This window comes from Oncorhynchus nerka, linkage group LG2, assembly GCF_034236695.1.
Source record: "Oncorhynchus nerka isolate Pitt River linkage group LG2, Oner_Uvic_2.0, whole genome shotgun sequence".
In the NCBI taxonomy this organism is placed as follows: Eukaryota; Metazoa; Chordata; class Actinopteri; order Salmoniformes; family Salmonidae; genus Oncorhynchus; species Oncorhynchus nerka.
The window spans coordinates 100220723-100245024 of record NC_088397.1 but is presented as its reverse complement, the minus strand read 5'-3'; the positions used below and the strand labels follow the sequence as shown (position 1 = coordinate 100245024).

The 24302-nt window shown below is 46.3% G+C and overlaps 1 protein-coding gene across 3 annotated transcripts in view; it reads right to left on the bottom strand.

The window, feature by feature from the left end:
- cass4 (Cas scaffold protein family member 4) overlaps positions 1-24302 on the bottom strand; it is a 148431-nt gene that overhangs the window by 13302 nt on the left and 110827 nt on the right. For all 3 annotated transcript variants that reach the window (XM_065004741.1, XM_065004743.1, XM_065004739.1), the window contains 5 exons: positions 21533-21682; positions 17535-17621; positions 17167-17289; positions 15513-16528; positions 13376-13820 (listed from right to left, as the gene is read on the bottom strand). In XM_065004741.1, coding sequence (XP_064860813.1) covers positions 13376-13820; positions 15513-16528; positions 17167-17289; positions 17535-17621; positions 21533-21682 — 1821 coding nt within the window. The remainder of the gene's footprint in view (positions 1-13375; positions 13821-15512; positions 16529-17166; positions 17290-17534; positions 17622-21532; positions 21683-24302) is intronic.

Sequence of the window (24302 nt, the reverse complement as noted above, 5' to 3'; positions counted from 1 at the left end):
GTATATAATGGTCCAATGACTAACCTGTAGCTGGGTATATAATGGTCCAATGACTAACCTGTAGCTGGGTATATAATGGTCCAATGACTAACCTGTAGCTGGGTATATAGTGGGGCAGATAACCAATGACTAACCTGTAGCTGGGTATATAATGGGGCAGATAACCAATGACTAACCTGTAGCTGGGTATATAATGGTGCAGATAACCAATGACTAACCTGTAGCTGGGTATGTAATGGTGCAGATAACCAATGACTAACCTGTAGCTGGGTATATAATGGTGCAGATAACCAATGACTAACCTGTAGCTGGGTATATAATGGTCCAATGACTAACCTGTAGCTGGGTATATAATGGTCCAATGACTAACCTGTAGCTGGGTATATAATGGTCCAATGATAACCTGTAGCTTGGTATATAATGGTCCAATGACTAACCTGTAGCTGGGTATATAATGTTGCAGATAACCAATGACTAACCTGTAGCTGGGTGCAGATATGGTGCAGATAACCAATGACTAACCTGTAGCTGGGTATATAATGGTGCAGATAACCAATGACTAACCTGTAGCTGGGTATATAATGGTGCAGATAACCAATGACTAACCTGTAGCTGGGTATATAATGGTGCAGATAACCAGTGACTAACCTGTAGCTGGGTATATAATGGTGCAGATAACCAATGACTAACCTGTAGCTGGGTGCAAATATGGTGCAGATAACCAATGACTAACCTGTAGCTGGGTGCAGATATGGTGCAGATAACCAATGACTAACCTGTAGCTGGGTGCAGATATGGTGCAGATAACCAATGACTAACCTGTAGCTGGGTGCAGATATGGTGCAGATAACCAATGACTACCCTGTAGCTGGGTATATAATGGTCCAATGACTAACCTGTAGCTGGGTATATAATGGTCCAATGACTAACCTGTAGCTGGGTATATAATGGTCCAATGACTAACCTGTAGCTGGGTATATAATGGTCCAATGACTAACCTGTAGCTGGGTATATAATGGTCCAATGACTAACCTGAAGCTGGGTATATAATGGTCCAATGACTAACCTGTATCTGGGTATATAATGGTCCAATGACTAACCTGAAGCTGGGTATATAATGGTGCAGATAACCAATAACTAACCTGTAGCTGGGTATATAATGGTCCAATGACTAACCTGTAGCTGGGTATATAATGGTCCAATGACTAACCTGTAGCTGGGTATATAATGGTCCAATGACTAACCTGTAGCTGGGTATATAATGGTCCAATGAGTAACCTGTAGCTGGGTATATAATGGTCCAATGACTAACCTGTAGCTGGGTATATAATGGTCCAATGACTAACCTGTAGCTGGGTATATAATGGTCCAATGACTAACCTGTATCTGGGTATATAATGGTCCAATGACTAACCTGTAGCTGGGTATATAATGGTCCAATGACTAACCTGTAGCTGGGTATATAATGGTGCAGATAACCAATGACTAACCTGTAGCTGGGTATATAATGGTGCAGATAACCAATGACTAACCTGTAGCTGGGTATATAATGGTGCAGATAACCAATGACTAACCTGTAGCTGGGTATATAATGGTGCAGATAACCAATGACTAACCTGTAGCTGGGTATATAGTGGTGCAGATAACCAATGACTAACCTGTAGCTGGGTATATAATGGTGCAGATAACCAATGACTAACCTGTAGCTGGGTATATAGTGGTGCAGATAACCAATGACTAACCTGTAGCTGGGTATATAATGGTGCAGATAACCAATGACTAACCTGTAGCTGGGTATATAATGGTGCAGATAACCAATGACTAACCTGTAGCTGGGTATATAATGGTGCAGATAACCAATGACTAACCTGTAGCTGGGTATATAATGGTGCAGATAACCAATGACTAACCTGTAGCTGGGTGAAGATATGGTGCAGATAACCAATGACTAACCTGTAGCTGGGTGCAGATATGGTGCAGATAACCAATGACTACCCTGTAGCTGGGTATATAATGGTCCAATGACTAACCTGTAGCTGGGTATATAATGCTCCAATGACTAACCTGTAGCTGGGTATATAATGGTCCAATGACTAACCTGTAGCTGGGTATATAATGGTCCAATGACTAACCTGTAGCTGGGTATATAATGGTCCAATGACTAACCTGTAGCTGGGTATATAATGGTGCAGATAACCAATGACTAACCTGTAGCTGGGTATATAGTGGTGCAGATAACCAATGACTAACCTGTAGCTGGGTATATAATGGTGCAGATAACCAATGACTAACCTGTAGCTGGGTATATAGTGGTGCAGATAACCAATGACTAACCTGTAGCTGGGTATATAATGGTGCAGATAACCAATGACTAACCTGTAGCTGGGTATATAATGGTGCAGATAACCAGTGACTAACCTGTAGCTGGGTATATAATGGTGCAGATAACCAATGACTAACCTGTAGCTGGGTGCAGATATGGTGCAGATAACCAATGACTAACCTGTAGCTGGGTGCAGATATGGTGCAGATAACCAATGACTAACCTGTAGCTGGGTGCAGATATGGTGCAGATAACCAATGACTACCCTGTAGCTGGGTATATAATGGTCCAATGACTAACCTGTAGCTGGGTATATAATGCTCCAATGACTAACCTGTAGCTGGGTATATAATGGTCCAATGACTAACCTGTAGCTGGGTATATAATGGTCCAATGACTAACCTGTAGCTGGGTATATAATGGTCCAATGACTAACCTGTAGCTGGGTATATAATGGTCCAATGACTAACCTGTAACTGGGTATATAGTGGTGCAGATAACCAATGACTAACCTGTAGCTCGGTATATAGTGGGGCAGATAACCAATGACTAACCTGTAGCTCGGTATATAGTGGGGCAGATAACCAATGACTAACCTGTAGCTGGGTATATAATGGTGCAGATAACCAATGACTAACCTGTAGCTGGGTATGTAATGGTGCAGATAACCAATGACTAACCTGTAGCTGGGTATATAGTGGTGCAGATAACCAATGACTAACCTGTAGCTGGGTATATAATGGTGCAGATAACCAATGACTAACCTGTAGCTGGGTATATAATGGTCCAATGACTAACCTGTAGCTGGGTATATAATGGTCCAATGACTAACCTGTAGCTGGGTATATAATGGTCCAATGACTAACCTGTAGCTCGGTATATAGTGGGGCAGATAACCAATGACTAACCTGTAGCTGGGTATATAGTGGGGCAGATAACCAATGACTAACCTGTAGCTGGGTATATAATGGTGCAGATAACCAATGACTAACCTGTAGCTGGGTATATAATGGTGCAGATAACCAATGACTAACCTGTAGCTGGGTATATAATGGTGCAGATAACCAATGACTAACCTGTAGCTGGGTATATAATGGTCCAATGACTAACCTGTAGCTGGGTATATAATGGTCCAATGACTAACCTGTAGCTGGGTATATAATGGTCCAACTAACCTGTAGCTGGGTATATAATGGTCCAATGACTAACCTGTAGCTGGGTATATAATGTTGCAGATAACCAATGACTAACCTGTAGCTGGGTGCAGATATGGTGCAGATAACCAATGACTAACCTGTAGCTGGGTATATAATGGTGCAGATAACCAATGACTAACCTGTAGCTGGGTATATAATGGTGCAGATAACCAATGACTAACCTGTAGCTGGGTATATAATGGTGCAGATAACCAGTGACTAACCTGTAGCTGGGTATATAATGGTGCAGATAACCAATGACTAACCTGTAGCTGGGTGCAAATATGGTGCAGATAACCAATGACTAACCTGTAGCTGGGTGCAGATATGGTGCAGATAACCAATGACTAACCTGTAGCTGGGTGCAGATATGGTGCAGATAACCAATGACTAACCTGTAGCTGGGTATATAATGGTGCAGATAACCAATGACTAACCTGTAGCTGGGTATATAATGGTGCAGATAACCAATGACTAACCTGTAGCAGATAACCAATGACTAACCTGTAGCTGGGTATATAGTGGTGCAGATAACCAATGACTAACCTGTAGCTGGGTATATAATGGTGCAGATAACCAATGACTAACCTGTAGCTGGGTATATAATGGTCCAATGACTAACCTGTAGCTGGGTATATAATGGTCCAATGACTAACCTGTAGCTGGGTATATAATGGTCCAATGACTAACCTGTAGCTGGGTATATAGTGGGGCAGATAACCAATGACTAACCTGTAGCTGGGTATATAGTGGGGCAGATAACCAATGACTAACCTGTAGCTGGGTATATAATGGTGCAGATAACCAATGACTAACCTGTAGCTGGGTATGTAATGGTGCAGATAACCAATGACTAACCTGTAGCTGGGTATATAATGGTGCAGATAACCAATGACTAACCTGTAGCTGGGTATATAATGGTCCAATGACTAACCTGTAGCTGGGTATATAATGGTCCAATGACTAACCTGTAGCTGGGTATATAATGGTCCAATGACTAACCTGTAGCTTGGTATATAATGGTCCAATGACTAACCTGTAGCTGGGTATATAATGTTGCAGATAACCAATGACTAACCTGTAGCTGGGTGCAGATATGGTGCAGATAACCAATGACTAACCTGTAGCTGGGTATATAATGGTGCAGATAACCAATGACTAACCTGTAGCTGGGTATATAATGGTGCAGATAACCAATGACTAACCTGTAGCTGGGTATATAATGGTGCAGATAACCAGTGACTAACCTGTAGCTGGGTATATAATGGTGCAGATAACCAATGACTAACCTGTAGCTGGGTGCAAATATGGTGCAGATAACCAATGACTAACCTGTAGCTGGGTGCAGATATGGTGCAGATAACCAATGACTAACCTGTAGCTGGGTGCAGATATGGTGCAGATAACCAATGACTAACCTGTAGCTGGGTGCAGATATGGTGCAGATAACCAATGACTAACCTGTAGCTGGGTGCAGATATGGTGCAGATAACCAATGACTACCCTGTAGCTGGGTATATAATGGTCCAATGACTAACCTGTAGCTGGGTATATAATGCTCCAATGACTAACCTGTAGCTGGGTATATAATGGTCCAATGACTAACCTGTAGCTGGGTATATAATGGTCCAATGACTAACCTGTAGCTGGGTATATAATGGTCCAATGACTAACCTGTAGCTGGGTATATAATGGTCCAATGACTAACCTGTAACTGGGTATATAGTGGTGCAGATAACCAATGACTAACCTGTAGCTGGGTATATAGTGGGGCAGATAACCAATGACTAACCTGTAGCTCGGTATATAGTGGGGCAGATAACCAATGACTAACCTGTAGCTGGGTATATAATGGTGCAGATAACCAATGACTAACCTGTAGCTGGGTATGTAATGGTGCAGATAACCAATGACTAACCTGTAGCTGGGTATATAGTGGTGCAGATAACCAATGACTAACCTGTAGCTGGGTATATAATGGTGCAGATAACCAATGACTAACCTGTAGCTGGGTATATAATGGTCCAATGACTAACCTGTAGCTGGGTATATAATGGTCCAATGACTAACCTGTAGCTGGGTATATAATGGTCCAATGACTAACCTGTAGCTGGGTATATAGTGGGGCAGATAACCAATGACTAACCTGTAGCTGGGTATATAATGGTGCAGATAACCAATGACTAACCTGTAGCTGGGTATGTAATGGTGCAGATAACCAATGACTAACCTGTAGCTGGGTATGTAATGGTGCAGATAACCAATGACTAACCTGTAGCTGGGTATATAATGGTGCAGATAACCAATGACTAACCTGTAGCTGGGTATATAATGGTCCAATGACTAACCTGTAGCTGGGTATATAATGGTCCAATGACTAACCTGTAGCTGGGTATATAATGGTCCAATGACTAACCTGTAGCTGGGTATATAATGGTCCAATGACTAACCTGTAGCTGGGTATATAATGGTGCAGATAACCAATGACTAACCTGTAGCTGGGTAGATATGGTGCAGATAACCAATGACTAACCTGTAGCTGGGTATATAATGGTGCAGATAACCAATGACTAACCTGTAGCTGGGTATATAATGGTGCAGATAACCAATGACTAACCTGTAGCTGGGTATATAATGGTGCAGATAACCAATGACTAACCTGTAGCTGGGTATATAATGGTGCAGATAACCAATGACTAACCTGTAGCTGGGTGCAAATATGGTGCAGATAACCAATGACTAACCTGTAGCTGGGTGCAGATATGGTGCAGATAACCAATGACTAACCTGTAGCTGGGTGCAGATATGGTGCAGATAACCAATGACTAACCTGTAGCTGGGTATATAATGGTGCAGATAACCAATGACTAACCTGTAGCTGGGTATGTAATGGTGCAGATAACCAATGACTAACCTGTAGCTGGGTATATAGTGGTGCAGATAACCAATGACTAACCTGTAGCTGGGTATATAATGGTGCAGATAACCAATGACTAACCTGTAGCTGGGTATATAATGGTCCAATGACTAACCTGTAGCTGGGTATATAATGGTCCAATGACTAACCTGTAGCTGGGTATATAATGGTCCAATGACTAACCTGTAGCTCGGTATATAGTGGGGCAGATAACCAATGACTAACCTGTAGCTGGGTATATAGTGGGGCAGATAACCAATGACTAACCTGTAGCTGGGTATATAATGGTGCAGATAACCAATGACTAACCTGTAGCTGGGTATGTAATGGTGCAGATAACCAATGACTAACCTGTAGCTGGGTATATAATGGTGCAGATAACCAATGACTAACCTGTAGCTGGGTATATAATGGTCCAATGACTAACCTGTAGCTGGGTATATAATGGTCCAATGACTAACCTGTAGCTGGGTATATAATGGTCCAATGACTAACCTGTAGCTGGGTATATAATGGTCCAATGACTAACCTGTAGCTGGGTATATAATGTTGCAGATAACCAATGACTAACCTGTAGCTGGGTGCAGATATGGTGCAGATAACCAATGACTAACCTGTAGCTGGGTATATAATGGTGCAGATAACCAATGACTAACCTGTAGCTGGGTATATAATGGTGCAGATAACCAATGACTAACCTGTAGCTGGGTATATAATGGTGCAGATAACCAGTGACTAACCTGTAGCTGGGTATATAATGGTGCAGATAACCAATGACTAACCTGTAGCTGGGTATAAATGGTGCAGATAACCAATGACTAACCTGTAGCTGGGTGCAGATATGGTGCAGATAACCAATGACTAACCTGTAGCTGGGTGCAGATATGGTGCAGATAACCAATGACTAACCTGTAGCTGGGTGCAGATATGGTGCAGATAACCAATGACTAACCTGTAGCTGGGTGCAGATATGGTGCAGATAACCAATGACTACCCTGTAGCTGGGTATATAATGGTCCAATGACTAACCTGTAGCTGGGTATATAATGCTAACCAATGACTAACCTGTAGCTGGGTATATAATGGTCCAATGACTAACCTGTAGCTGGGTATATAATGGTCCAATGACTAACCTGTAGCTGGGTATATAATGGTCCAATGACTAACCTGTAGCTGGGTATATAATGGTCCAATGACTAACCTGTAACTGGGTATATAGTGGTGCAGATAACCAATGACTAACCTGTAGCTCGGTATATAGTGGGGCAGATAACCAATGACTAACCTGTAGCTCGGTATATAGTGGGGCAGATAACCAATGACTAACCTGTAGCTGGGTATATAATGGTGCAGATAACCAATGACTAACCTGTAGCTGGGTATGTAATGGTGCAGATAACCAATGACTAACCTGTAGCTGGGTATATAGTGGTGCAGATAACCAATGACTAACCTGTAGCTGGGTATATAATGGTGCAGATAACCAATGACTAACCTGTAGCTGGGTATATAATGGTCCAATGACTAACCTGTAGCTGGGTATATAATGGTCCAATGACTAACCTGTAGCTGGGTATATAATGGTCCAATGACTAACCTGTAGCTCGGTATATAGTGGGGCAGATAACCAATGACTAACCTGTAGCTGGGTATATAATGGTGCAGATAACCAATGACTAACCTGTAGCTGGGTATGTAATGGTGCAGATAACCAATGACTAACCTGTAGCTGGGTATATAATGGTGCAGATAACCAATGACTAACCTGTAGCTGGGTATATAATGGTGCAGATAACCAATGACTAACCTGTAGCTGGGTATATAATGGTCCAATGACTAACCTGTAGCTGGGTATATAATGGTCCAATGACTAACCTGTAGCTGGGTATATAATGGTCCAATGACTAACCTGTAGCTTGGTATATAATGGTCCAATGACTAACCTGTAGCTGGGTATATAATGTTGCAGATAACCAATGACTAACCTGTAGCTGGGTGCAGATATGGTGCAGATAACCAATGACTAACCTGTAGCTGGGTATATAATGGTGCAGATAACCAATGACTAACCTGTAGCTGGGTATATAATGGTGCAGATAACCAATGACTAACCTGTAGCTGGGTATATAATGGTGCAGATAACCAGTGACTAACCTGTAGCTGGGTATATAATGGTGCAGATAACCAATGACTAACCTGTAGCTGGGTGCAAATATGGTGCAGATAACCAATGACTAACCTGTAGCTGGGTGCAGATATGGTGCAGATAACCAATGACTAACCTGTAGCTGGGTGCAGATATGGTGCAGATAACCAATGACTAACCTGTAGCTGGGTATATAATGGTGCAGATAACCAATGACTAACCTGTAGCTGGGTATGTAATGGTGCAGATAACCAATGACTAACCTGTAGCTGGGTATATAGTGGTGCAGATAACCAATGACTAACCTGTAGCTGGGTATATAATGGTGCAGATAACCAATGACTAACCTGTAGCTGGGTATATAATGGTCCAATGACTAACCTGTAGCTGGGTATATAATGGTCCAATGACTAACCTGTAGCTGGGTATATAATGGTCCAATGACTAACCTGTAGCTCGGTATATAGTGGGGCAGATAACCAATGACTAACCTGTAGCTGGGTATATAGTGGGGCAGATAACCAATGACTAACCTGTAGCTGGGTATATAATGGTGCAGATAACCAATGACTAACCTGTAGCTGGGTATGTAATGGTGCAGATAACCAATGACTAACCTGTAGCTGGGTATATAATGGTGCAGATAACCAATGACTAACCTGTAGCTGGGTATATAATGGTCCAATGACTAACCTGTAGCTGGGTATATAATGGTCCAATGACTAACCTGTAGCTGGGTATATAATGGTCCAATGACTAACCTGTAGCTGGGTATATAATGGTCCAATGACTAACCTGTAGCTGGGTATATAATGGTGCAGATAACCAATGACTAACCTGTAGCTGGGTGCAGATATGGTGCAGATAACCAATGACTAACCTGTAGCTGGGTATATAATGGTGCAGATAACCAATGACTAACCTGTAGCTGGGTATATAATGGTGCAGATAACCAATGACTAACCTGTAGCTGGGTATATAATGGTGCAGATAACCAGTGACTAACCTGTAGCTGGGTATATAATGGTGCAGATAACCAATGACTAACCTGTAGCTGGGTGCAAATATGGTGCAGATAACCAATGACTAACCTGTAGCTGGGTGCAGATATGGTGCAGATAACCAATGACTAACCTGTAGCTGGGTGCAGATATGGTGCAGATAACCAATGACTAACCTGTAGCTGGGTGCAGATATGGTGCAGATAACCAATGACTACCCTGTAGCTGGGTATATAATGGTCCAATGACTAACCTGTAGCTGGGTATATAATGGTCCAATGACTAACCTGTAGCTGGGTATATAATGGTCCAATGACTAACCTGTAGCTGGGTATATAATGGTCCAATGACTAACCTGTAGCTGGGTATATAATGGTCCAATGACTAACCTGAAGCTGGGTATATAATGGTCCAATGACTAACCTGTATCTGGGTATATAATGGTCCAATGACTAACCTGAAGCTGGGTATATAATGGTGCAGATAACCAATAACTAACCTGTAGCTGGGTATATAATGGTCCAATGACTAACCTGTAGCTGGGTATATAATGGTCCAATGACTAACCTGTAGCTGGGTATATAATGGTCCAATGACTAACCTGTAGCTGGGTATATAATGGTCCAATGAGTAACCTGTAGCTGGGTATATAATGGTCCAATGACTAACCTGTAGCTGGGTATATAATGGTCCAATGACTAACCTGTAGCTGGGTATATAATGGTCCAATGACTAACCTGTATCTGGGAATATAATGGTCCAATGACTAACCTGTAGCTGGGTATATAATGGTCCAATGACTAACCTGTAGCTGGGTATATAATGGTGCAGATAACCAATGACTAACCTGTAGCTGGGTATATAATGGTGCAGATAACCAATGACTAACCTGTAGCTGGGTATATAATGGTGCAGATAACCAATGACTAACCTGTAGCTGGGTATATAATGGTGCAGATAACCAATGACTAACCTGTAGCTGGGTATATAGTGGTGCAGATAACCAATGACTAACCTGTAGCTGGGTATATAATGGTGCAGATAACCAATGACTAACCTGTAGCTGGGTATATAGTGGTGCAGATAACCAATGACTAACCTGTAGCTGGGTATATAATGGTGCAGATAACCAATGACTAACCTGTAGCTGGGTATATAGTGGTGCAGATAACCAATGACTAACCTGTAGCTGGGTATATAATGGTGCAGATAACCAATGACTAACCTGTAGCTGGGTATATAATGGTGCAGATAACCAATGACTAACCTGTAGCTGGGTATATAATGGTGCAGATAACCAATGACTAACCTGTAGCTGGGTGCAGATATGGTGCAGATAACCAATGACTAACCTGTAGCTGGGTGCAGATATGGTGCAGATAACCAATGACTACCCTGTAGCTGGGTATATAATGGTCCAATGACTAACCTGTAGCTGGGTATATAATGCTCCAATGACTAACCTGTAGCTGGGTATATAATGGTCCAATGACTACCCTGTAGCTGGGTATATAATGGTCCAATGACTACCCTGTAGCTGGGTATATAATGCTCCAATGACTAACCTGTAGCTGGGTATATAATGGTGCAGATAACCAGTGACTAACCTGTAGCTGGGTATATAATGGTGCAGATAACCAATGACTAACCTGTAGCTGGGTATATAATGGTCCAATGACTAACCTGTAGCTGGGTGCAGATATGGTGCAGATAACCAATGACTAACCTGTAGCTGGGTGCAGATATGGTGCAGATAACCAATGACTAACCTGTAGCTGGGTGCAGATATGGTGCAGATAACCAATGACTAACCTGTAGCTGGGTGCAGATATGGTGCAGATAACCAATGACTAACCTGTAGCTGGGTGCAGATATGGTGCAGATAACCAATGACTACCCTGTAGCTGGGTATATAATGGTCCAATGACTACCCTGTAGCTGGGTATATAATGGTCCAATGACTAACCTGTAGCTGGGTATATAATGGTCCAATGACTAACCTGTAGCTGGGTATATAATGGTCCAATGACTAACCTGTAGCTGGGTATATAATGGTCCAATGACTAACCTGAAGCTGGGTATATAATGGTCCAATGACTAACCTGTAGCTGGGTATATAATGGTCCAATGACTAACCTGTAGCTGGGTATATAATGGTCCAATAACTAACCTGTAGCTGGGTATATAATGGTCCAATGACTAACCTGTATCTGGGTATATAATGGTCCAATGACTAACCTGTAGCTGGGTATATAATGGTCCAATGACTAACCTGTAGCTGGGTATATAATGGTCTAGTGACTAACCTGTAGCTGGGTATATAATGGTCCAATGACTAACCTGTATCTGGGTATATAATGGTCCAATGACTAACCTGTAGCTGGGTATATAATGGTGCAGATAACCAATGACTAACCTGTAGCTGGGTATGTAATGGTGCAGATAACCAATGACTAACCTGTAGCTGGGTATATAGTGGGGCAGATAACCAATGACTAACCTGTAGCTCGGTATATAGTGGGGCAGATAACCAATGACTAACCTGTAGCTCGGTATATAGTGGGGCAGATAACCAATGACTAACCTGTAGCTGGGTATATAATGGTGCAGATAACCAATGACGAACCTGTAGCTGGGTATATAATGGTCCAATGACTAACCTGTAGCTGGGTATATAATGGTGCAGATAACCAATGACTAACCTGTAGCTGGGTATATAATGGTGCAGATAACCAATGACTAACCTGTAGCTGGGTATATAATGGTGCAGATAACCAATGACTAACCTGTAGCTGAGTATATAATGGTGCAGATAACCAATGACTAACCTGTAGCTGGGTATATAGTGGTGCAGATAACCAATGACTAACCTGTAGCTGGGTATATAATGGTGCAGATAACCAATGACTAACCTGTAGCTGGGTATATAGTGGTGCAGATAACCAATGACTAACCTGTAGCTGGGTATATAATGGTGCAGATAACCAATGACTAACCGGTAGCTGGGTATATAATGGTGCAGATAACCAATGACTAACCTGTAGCTGGGTATATAATGGTCCAATGACTAACCTGTAGCTGGGTATATAATGGTCCAATGACTAACCTGTAGCTGGGTATATAATGGTGCAGATAACCAATGACTAACCTGTATCTGGGTATATAATGGTCCAATGACTAACCTGTATCTGGGTATATAATGGTCCAATGACTACCCTGTAGCTGGGTATATAATGGTCCAATGACTAACCTGTATCTGGGTATATAATGGTCCAATGACTAACCTGTATCTGGGTATATAATGGTCCAATGACTAACCTGAAGCTGGGTATATAATGGTCCAATAACTAACCTGTAGCTGGGTATATAATGGTGCAGATAACCAATGACTAACCTGTAGCTGGGTATATAATGGTGCAGATAACCAATAACTACCCTGTAGCTGGGTATATAATGGTCCAATGACTAACCTGTAGCTGGGTATATAATGGTCCAATGACTAACCTGTATCTGGGTATATAATGGTGCAGATAACCAATAACTAACCTGTAGCTGGGTATATAATGGTGCAGATAACCAATAACTAACCTGTAGCTGGGTATATAATGGTCCAATGACTAACCTGTAGCTGGGTATATAATGGTCCAATGACTAACCTGTAGCTGGGTATATAATGGTCCAATGACTAACCTGTATCTGGGTATATAATGGTCCAATGACTAACCTGTAGCTGGGTATATAATGGTCCAATAACTAACCTGTATCTGGGTATATAATGGTCCAATAACTAACCTGTATCTGGACATTGTCATGATGATCTTTTCCTGAGTCTTCTCCCTGCTCTGTTCTCTTCTTCATAAACTGACTGGTAGAGATACTGGTATTATTGGTGGTACTGGTACTGGGCCGGAACAGCAGCTTGGCGTTGGCATTGACGATGGATACCATTCTCTTGACATCTTCAGGGATGGTCCTGGTTACCCTGACGAGGCTGTCTAGCTGGTCCGGGGTGTGGTTCTGGGCGGGATCCTGGGCCAGCAAATGGAGGGGCCAGCCGGCGACGCCCAGGGAGCTGACGGCCTGCTGCAAGATGAGGCCGGAGTCCTCCAACACGGAGAGCTGGCGCTGGAGACGCGCCTGCAGGTTGGAGTCGGTCAGGCGCCGGGCGTTACCTTTCACATCCAGGGCAAAGGTCAGAAAGGAGATCACCGACCCCGCCACACCCTCTGCTGCAGACCTGGTGGTGGTAGTTGGGAAGAATTAGTGGTAAACGCTTGTTTTGGATATGATATAGGCGGTGTCAGAGAAAAGACCATACAATTGTCAGAGACTCTAGTCACCCAAGTCATAGACTGTTTCCTCTGCACGGTCAGCGGTATCGAAGCTCCAAGTCTAGGTCCAAAAAGCTTCCTTAACAGCGTCTACCTCCAAGCCATAAGACTGCTGAACAATTAGTCAAATGGCCACCAGACTATTTACATTGACCCCCCCCCCCCCATTTGTTTTTTACACTGCTGCTACTCGCTGTTTTATTATCTATGCATAGTCACTTCACCCCTCCATCTACCTGTACAAATGACCTCAACTATCCTGTACCCCCGCATACTGACTCGGTACCAGTACCCCCAGTATATAGCCTCCATACTGACTCGGTACCGGTACCCCCTGTATATAGCCTCCACATTGACTCTGTACCGGTACCCCCAGTATATAGCCTCCACATTGACTCGGTACCGGTATGTATATAGCCTCCACATTGACTCGGTACCGGTACCCCCTGTATATAGCCTCCACATTGACTCGGTACCTGTACCCCCAGTATATAGCCTCCATACTGACTGGGTATATCCCCCTGTATATAGTCTCCACATTGACTCTGTATATAATGCCAATACCCCTGTATATAGTCTCCACATTGACTGGGTATATAATGGTACCCCCTGTATATAGCCTCCACATTGACTCGGTACCGGTCCCCCTGTATAGCCTCCACATTGACTCGGTACCGGTACCCCCTGTATATAGCCTCCACATTGACTCGGTACCGGTACCCCCTGTATATAGCCTCCACATTGACTCGGTACGGTGCCCCCTGTATATAGCCTCCACATTGACTCGGTACCGGTCCCCCTGTATATAGTCTCCACATTGACTCTGTACCGGTCTATAGTCTCCACATTGACTCTGTACACCCCCTGTATATAGTCTCCACATTGACTCTGTACCGGTACCCCCTGTATATAGCCTCCACATTGACTCTGTACTGGTACCCCCTGTATATAGCCTCCACATTGACTCTGTACCGGTACCCCAACTGTATATAGCCTCCACATTGACTCTGTACGCGGTACCCCCTGGGCATATAGCCTCCACATTGACTCTGTACCGGTACCCCCTGTTTTGGATATAGCCTCCACATTGACTCTGTACCCAAGTACCCCCTGTATATAGCCTCCACATCTGACTCTGTACCGGTACCCCCAGTATATAGCCTCCATACTGACTCGGTACCGGTACCCCCTGTATATAGCCTCGTTATTGTTATTTTATTATGTTACTTTTTATTATTTTTTTATTTTTTAAAAACTTTTGTTTATTTGGTAAATATTTTCTAAACTCTTTCTTGAACTGCACTGTTGGTTAAGGGCTTGTATGTAAGCATTTCGCTGTAAGGTCTACGCTTGTTGTATTCGGCCCATTGGACAAATAAAGTTTGGTTTAATTTGATATCGGTAGTCCCAAATAGATGGCTTGTGAATGTTCAACTAACTGTTCACTTTCATACAGCACGTTTCAGACCGTTCAGTAGAGGAACCTGGATTATATACCACAGTGAACACAAAGTGTACAGAAAGTGGTTCCTTAATTAAGGCACTGTTATGTTCACTGGTCAGAATAATAAAAATAATCATTACTGATCTCCACAAACCTGATCTCCGTGAGGTGCTTTTCCAGGTGATCCCTGCTCCTCCAGCTAGAGGAGACGAATTCCATGAGTCGCGGCACCTCCCTGCACACCTCCTGCTGTAGGATGAGCAGCCTGCGACACGCCTCCTCCTGGCTCAGACACACCTCCTGCTGCGGCTCCGGGGAGGAAGAGGAGCACAGCGCCAGGGAGTCGCAAGAGGAGGAGGTGGAGGACGTGGAGGCTGTGCTGATCCTCTGTTTGTCTGATGTTGACTTTGTCGTTCTACCGCTCTCTTCATCCTCTTCCTGTAACAGAGTGTCTCCCCTACCAGGCCTGGCTCCCAGAGCACCAGCCACTAGCCCCAGACGGCCCCTCTGCAGCCTGCCCTGGGGGTTGGGGTGGTCGTAGGTAGGACCAGAGTCCCCCCGACACTCCAACGGGACATGGTGTCCTCTGTGGGGGACGAAGACTGAGAGCTGCTCCCGAGGGGGGACAGCGTACACACAGTGCTCCTTGTCCATCTGCATCTGCCCTGGGGGTCTGTCGTAGAGAGGAGGCCTGGGGAGGACCCTGGGGGGGTTGGGGGGGTCCTTGGACCCCTGGGGAGGGGATCTAGGTTTGGGGATGTCATAGAAGGACTGAGCAGAGCAGTTACGGTCTGTCAGAGTGTCGTGGAGCTGCCTGTCAGAGCTCAGGGCCTTGGAGGGCAGGGTGGTGTAGTACCCAGGCTGGCCACCAAATGGCAGGTGTGTGTAATATCCAGGTTGGCCACCAGATGGCAGAATGGTGTAGTACCCAGGCTCACCACCAGGTTTCTCAGGAGAGCTGGGTACATCATAGATCCAGTCTGACTTGCGGGGTTTGGGAAGGGTGCTGTAACTGCTAGGCTGTCTCTGGGGGCTGGGTGAGGTATTGTAGCCTCCGGCCACTAGCCTCTGCTGGATGACTGAGGCCGGAGGGATGGAGGGGGGGACGGAGGAGGGGATAGGGATGTCATAGCTGGGGTCTGGGACCACCGTGGGAGGAGCAGCATACACCTGGTGAGGGGGGGGGGACAGTAAGTGAAAGGTGAGTATAGATCACGATGTTACAGTGTGTAACCCTGTACAGTAACTAGAACACTAAAGAGGAAAAACCCGAGATTACATCATAAAAGAGACCAGGAAGTACACGTGTCAGGTTCTCTTGACGACCAGGAAGTACACGTGTCATTCAGGTCCATTTATTGGGAGTTGATTTGTCTCCCAGTGCAGATGTTCATGGGTAGCATGTTTTTTGAAGGTTCTCTTGACGAAGGTTCTCTTGACGAAGGTTCTCTTGACGAAGGTTCTCTTGACGAAGGTTCTCTTGATGCCCGAATGAACATTGCATTGCCAATAGGTGCTAATGAATATTTAATCAAAAGTGCATTACAGTGGCTTGAAAACACAATGACATTTCAAATGAACACAAATGATCGGTAGGAAAACCTTTTGTGTTCATTGAGATGTCGCTAGATTGACTTTAGATGCAGTAAGATTGTAGCCTCGTAATTACCAGTCTGATTACTGTGGCGAAACAGAACGGAAGCTTACGAGATCAGTCTGATAATTACGAGGCTAGTGAGCTCGAGGGGACAGCCTCGTTTTTTATTTTACCTAACTAACATTAGCATTGCTAGCTATTTTTAACATACATAGTCCAGGCTGGGACTGGGGCTGCAGCGCCTCCTACTGCTCCGGGTGTCAAACTGTCTCTCCAGATCAGAGGTTTCCATCAACGACGCCCTCTGGGTCAAATGTCGCGGTGTTGTGGAAGCCTGTCAATCATTCACACAGTGGTCTGTTAGAAACCACATCGCAATGTCTTCATACAGGTAATGTACATCATCTGTTGGTCAACACTTGTAACAAGCCACCAAGCATGGAAACAGATACATACAGTCAAGTAGAGCCAAGAGAAAGGAGAGGAGAGGAGAAGAGAAGAGAAGAGAAGAGAGGAGAGGAGAGGAGAGGAGAGGAGAGGAGAGGAGAGGAGAGGAGAGGAGAGGAGGTAAAGACTCACAGGGAATAGAGAGGCTCGTCTGACAAGGCTGGGGACATCATAGACCTCTCCCTTGGAACAGCCAGAGAACACACTGCTGACAGATGCCTGCAAACAACAACATTATACCATTCAGATAATACTATTGGCCGGTTTCCAAGACGCATATCACAACTCATATCACAACTCATATCACAACAAGCCTCATATACTCATATAACAACTCATATAACAACTCATATCACAACAAGCCTCATATACTCATATAACAACTCATATAACAACTCATATCACAACTCATATCACAACACAACTCATATACTCATATACTCATATAACAACTCATATACTCATATAACAACTCATATACTCATATAACAACTCATATACTCATATAACAACTCATATACTCATATAACAACTCATATACTGGTTAGAGTGTAGGGGCGGCAGGTAGCCTAGTGGTTAGAGTGTAGGGGCGGCAGGTAGTCTAGTGGTTAGAGTGTAGAGGCGGCAGGTAGCCTAGTGGTTAGAGTGTAGGGGCGGCAGGTAGTCTAGTGGTTAGAGTGTAGAGGTGGCAGGGTAGCCTAGTGGTTAGAGTGTAGGGGCGGCAGGTAGCCTAGTGGTTAGAGTGTAGGGGCGGCAGGTAGCCTAGTGGTTAGAGTGTAGGGGCGGCAGGTAGCCTAGTGGTTAGAGTGTAGGGGCGGCAGGTAGTCTAGTGGTTAGAGTGTAGAGGCGGCAGGTAGCCTAGTGGTTAGAGTGTAGGGGCGGCAGGTAGCCTAGTTGTTAGAGTGTAGAGGTGGCAGGGTAGCCTAGTGGTTAGAGTGTAGGGGCGGCAGGTAGCCTAGTGGTTAGAGTGTAGGGGCGGCAGGTAGCCTAGTGGTTAGAGTGTAGGGGCGGCAGGTAGCCTAGTGGTTAGAGTGTAGGGGCGGCAGGTAGCCTAGTGGTTAGAGTGTAGAGGAGGCAGGTAGCCTAGTGGTTAGAGTGTAGAGGCGACAAGTAGCCTAGTGGTTAGAGTGTAGAGGTGGCAGATATCGTAGTGGTTAGAGTGTAGGGGTGGCAGGTAGTCTAGTGGTTAGAGTGTAGAGGCGGCAGGTAGCCTAGTGGTTAGAGTGTAGGGGCGGCAGGTAGCCTAGTGGTTAGAGTGTAGAGGTGGCAGGTAGCCTAGTGGTTAGAGTGGAGGGGCGGCAGGTAGCCTAGTGGTTAGAGTGTTGGACTAGTAATTTAAAGTACTACTTAAGTAGTTTTTGGGGGTATCTGTACTCTACTTTACTATTTATATATTTGACAACTTTTACTTCACTACATTCCTTATGAAAATACCATACTTTTCCCATGACACCCAGAAGTACTTGCTACATTTTGAATGCTTAGCAGGACAGGAAAATTGTGCAATTCACGCACTAATCAAGAGAACATCCCTAGTCATCCCTACCGCTTCGTTTGTAGAGGATGTCTGAGTGTTGGAGTGTGAATAAAAACGCATGAAATGGTGCCGTCTGGTTTGCTTAAAATAAGGAATTACAAATGATTGATACTTGTACTTTTGATACTTTAAGTATATTTTAGTAATTACATTTACTTTTGATACTTTAAGTATATTTTAGTAATTACATTTACTTTTGATACTTTAAGTATATTTAAAACCAAATACTTTTGGACTTTTACTCAAGTAGCATTTTGCTGGGTGACTTTCACTTGAGTCATTTTCTATCAAGGTAACTTTTACTCAAACATGACAATTTGGGGGCCTCCCGAGTGGCTCAGGGGTCTAAAGCTGAGCCACTAGAGATTCTAGAGTTCGAGTACAGGCTCTGTAGCAGCCGGCCGCGACCGGGAAGCCAATGGGGCGGCGCACAATTGGCCCAGCGCCGTCCAAGTTAGGGGAGGGTTTGGTCGGCAGGGATGTCCTTGTCTCATCGCGCACTAGCGACTCCTGTGGCGGTTTGCCAGGTGCACAGTGTTTCCTCCGACACATTGGTGCGGCTGGCTTCCGGGTTGGATGTGCGTTGTGTTAAGAATCAGTGCGGCTTGGTTGGGTTGTGTATCGGAGGACGCATGTAACTGTAACTACCAATTGGATACCACGAAATTGGGGAGAAAAAAGGGGTAAAGTAATAAATAAATAAATAAAATAAATATGATAATTGGGTTCTTTTTCCACCACTAGTCCACATCACACCACGACAGACCAGCACTGCTCTGTTCACACACACACACACACACACACACACACACACACACACACACACACACACACACATACACACTTCGGTCACCACTAAATGACACCAGGAGACAACAGAGAGCGAGTGATATGTGTGTACATGTTTGCGTGTACGTGTGTGTTTGTGTGTACGTGTGTGTGTCTGTTTGTGTGTGCGTGTGTGTTTGTGTGTACGTGTGTGTGTCTGTTTGTGTGTGTGTATGTGTGTGTGTGTGTGTGTGTGTGTGTGTGTGTGTGTGTGTGTGTGTGTGTGTGTGTGTGTGTGTGTGTGTGTGTGTGTGTGTGTGAACAGAGCAGTGCTGGTCTGTCGTGGTGTGATGTGGACTAGTGGTGGAAAAAGAACCCAATTTGCAGGCTCATAAAGACTAAAGCTGCATGCCGGTCTCCCCATCTGGTAACGAATTTGCCAGCCGGGGATTCAACATCTAACCCTCTCCCCTAACCTCTAACCCTCTCCCCTAACCCAGACCCTAACCTCTAACCCTCTCCCCTAACCCAGACCCTAACCTCTAACCCTCTCCCCTAACCCAGACCCCAACCCTCTCCCCTAACCCAGACCCTAACCTCTAACCCTCTCCCCTAACCCAGACCCTAACCTCTAACCCTCTCCCCTAACCCAGACCCTAACCCCTAACCCAGACCCTAACCTCTAACCCTCTCCCCTAACCCAGACCCTAACCTCTAACCCTCTCCCCTAACCCAGACCCCAACCCTCTCCCCTAACCCAGACCCTAACCTCTAACCCTCTCCCTAACCCAGACCCTAACCTCTAACCCTCTCCCTAACCTCTAACCCTCTCCCTAACCCAGACCCTAACCTCTAACCCTCTCCCTAACCCAGACCCTAACCTCTAACCCTCTCCCCTAACCCAGACCCCAACCCTCTCCCCTAACCCAGACCCTAACCTCTAACCCTCTCCCTAACCCAGACCCTAACCTCTAACCCTCTCCCTAACCCAGACCCTAACCTCTAACCCTCTCCCCTAACCCAGACCCTAACCTCTAACCCTCTCCCTAACCCAGACCCCAACCCTTTCCCCTAACCCAGACCCTAACCTCTAACCCTCTCCCTAACCCAGACCCTAACCTCTAACCCTCTCCCTAACCCAGACCCTAACCTCTAACCCTCTCCCTAACCCAGACCCCAACCTCTGACTCTCTCCCTAACCCAGACCCTAACCTCTGACACTCTCCCTAACCCAGACCCTAACCTCTAACCCTCTCCCCTAACCCAGACCCCAACCCTCTCCCCTAACCCAGACCCCAACCCTCTCCCTAACCCAGACCCTAACCTCTGACTCTCTCCCCTAACCCAGACCCTAACCTCTAACCCTCTCCCCTAACCCAGACCCTAACCTCTAACCCTCTCCCCTAACCCAGACCCCAACCCTCTCCCTAACCCAGATCCTAACCTCTGACTCTCTCCCTAACCCAGACACCAAACTCTAACCCTCTCCCCTAACCCAGACCCCAACCCTTTCCCCTAACCCAGACCCCACCCCTTTCCCCCTAACCCAGACCCCAACCCTTTCCCCTAACCCAGACCCTAACCTCTGACTCTCTCCCTAACCCAGACCCCACCCCTTTCCCCTAACCCAGACCCCAACCCTCTCCCCTAACCCAGACCCCAACCCATTCCCCTAACCCAGACCCCAACCCTCTCCCCTAACCCAGACCCCTACCTCTAACCCTCTCCCTAACCCAGACCCCAACCCTTTCCCCTAACCCAGACCCCTACTTCTAACCCTACACCAGTAGGCTGGCTGATCTGGCTAGGTGGTGTGGTAACAGACCTTGTAGGCACGGTCCATGCATTCGTAGGCCGGGCTGGAGGACTGGGTGTGTCGGGATATGCTGGGGATCTGGTAGAGGTTCCCCGGTCTATCAGAGTCACTGTCATGACTGCTGCTTGGGTCAACACTACCAGCACCAGGAACCTCACCCTGTGGTGGAGAGAAGAGAAGTAAGGAGGGAGAGGAGATGAGATGAGAGGAGGGGAGAGGAAGAGTAGATGAGAGGAGGGGAGATGAAGAGGAGGGGAGAGGAGGGGAGATGAAGAGGAGGGGAGAGGAGGGGAGATGAAGAGGAGATGAGAGAAGAGGGGAGATGAAGAGGAGAGGCGGGGAGATGAGATGAGAGGAGGGGAGATGAAGAGTAGACGAGACGAGAGGAGGGAAGATGAAGAGGAGATGAGAAGAGGGGAGGGGAGATGAAGAGGAGGGGAGGGGAGGGGAGATGAAGAGTAGATGAGACGAGAGGAGGGGAGGGGAGATGAAGAGGAGATGAGACAAGAGGAGAGGAAGAGGAGATGAAGAGGAGATGCGACAAGAGGAGAGGAAGAGGAGAGGAAGAGGAGATGAGAACTTAAATAGTTACAAAGGAAATGTATCTTATACTTCCAAAACACACACACAGACACACACTAGGGTTGAATGGCGGGAACCCGGTTACTGAGATTTACCGCCCAAAACCACTCGCTTATCCTGGGATAAATAACTGTGAGAAACTGGTAAATTACTTATATGAACAGTGTGGTTTGAAATGTAACTTAAATTATATGCGGCCTCTGCATGATGAATCATCAAAGTTCAGGGTGAGTACAGACAGCACATCTCAGGGTGGGGACAGCCCATCTCAGGGTGAGTACAGACAGACCATCTCAGGGTGAGTACAGACAGCCCATCTCAGGGTGAGTACAGACAGCCCATCTCAGGGTGAGTAGAGACAGCCCATCTCAGGGTGAGTATAGCCCATCTCAGGGTGAGTACAGACAGCCCATCTCAGGGTGAGTACAGACAGCCCATCTCAGGGTGAGTACAGACAGCCCATCTCAGGGTGAGTACAGACAGACCATCTCAGGGTGAGTACAGACAGCCCATCTCAGGGTGAGTACAGACAGCCCATCTCATGGTGGGGACAGCCCATCTCAGGGTGGGTACAGACAGCCCATCTCAGGGTGAGTACAGACAGCCCATCTCAGGGTGAGTACAGACAGCCCATCTCAGGGTGGGTACAGACAGCCCATCTCACGGTGAGTACAGACAGCCCATCTCAGGGTGAGTACAGACAGCCCATCTCAGGGTGAGTACAGACAGACCATCTCAGGGTGAGTACAGACAGCCCATCTCAGGGTGAGTACAGACAGCCCATCTTAGGGTGAGTACAGACAGCCCATCTCAGGGTGAGTACAGACAGACCATCTCAGGGTGAGTACAGACAGCCCATCTCAGGGTGAGTACAGACAGCCCATCTCGGGGTGGGGACAGACAGCCCATCTCAGGGTGGGGACAGACAGCCCATCTCAGGGTGAGTACAGACAGCCCATCTCAGGGTGAGTACAGACCATCTCAGGGTGAGTACAGACAGCCCATCTCAGGGTGAGTACAGACAGACCATCTCAGGGTGAGTACAGACAGCCCATCTCAGGGTGGGGACAGACAGCCCATCTCAGGGTGAGTACAGCCCATCTCAGGGTGAGTACAGACAGCCCATCTCAGGGTGAGTACAGACAGCCCATCTCAGGGTGGGGACAGCCCATCTCAGGGTGGGTACAGACAGCCCATCTCAGGGTGGGTACAGACAGCCCATCTCAGGGTGGGTACAGACAGCCCATCTCAGGGTGGGGACAGACAGCCCCTCCCAGGGTGAGTACAGACAGCCCATCTCAGGGTGAGTACAGACAGCCCATCTCAGGGTGGGGACAGACAGCCCATCTCAGGGTGAGTACAGACAGCCCATCTCAGGGTGAGTACAGCCCATCTCAGGGTGAGTACAGACAGCCCATCTCAGGGTGGGTACAGACAGCCCATCTCAGGGTGGGGACAGACAGCCCATCTCAGGGTGAGTACAGACAGCCCATCTCAGGGTGAGTACAGACAGACCATCTCAGGGTGAGTACAGACAGCCCATCTCAGGGTGGGGACAGACCATCTCAGGGTGGGGACAGCCCATCTCAGGGTGGGTACAGACAGCCCGTCTCAGGGTGGGTACAGACAGCCCGTCTCAGGGTGAGTACAGACAGCCCATCTCAGGGTGGGGACAGACCATCTCAGGGTGGGGACAGCCCATCTCAGGGTGGGTACAGACAGCCCATCTCAGGGTGGGTACAGACAGCCCATCTCATTGTGGGTACAGACAGTCCATCTCAGGGTGGGGACAGACAGCCCATCTCAGGGTGAGTACAGACAGCCCATCTCAGGGTGAGTACAGACAGACCATCTCAGGGTGAGTACAGACAGCCCATCTCAGGGTGGGGACAGACAGCCCATCTCAGGGTGAGTACAGACAGCCCATCTCAGGGTGAGTACAGACCCTCTCAGGGTGAGTACAGACAGCCCATCTCAGGGTGGGGACAGACAGACCATCTCAGGGTGAGTACAGACAGCCCATCTCAGGGTGAGTACAGACAGCCCATCTCAGGGTGAGTACAGACAGACCATCTCAGGGTGAGTACAGACAGCCCATCTCAGGGTGAGTACAGACAGCCCATCTCAGGGTGGGTACAGACAGCCCATCTCAGGGTGGGTACAGACAGCCCATCTCAGGGTGGGGACAGCCCATCTC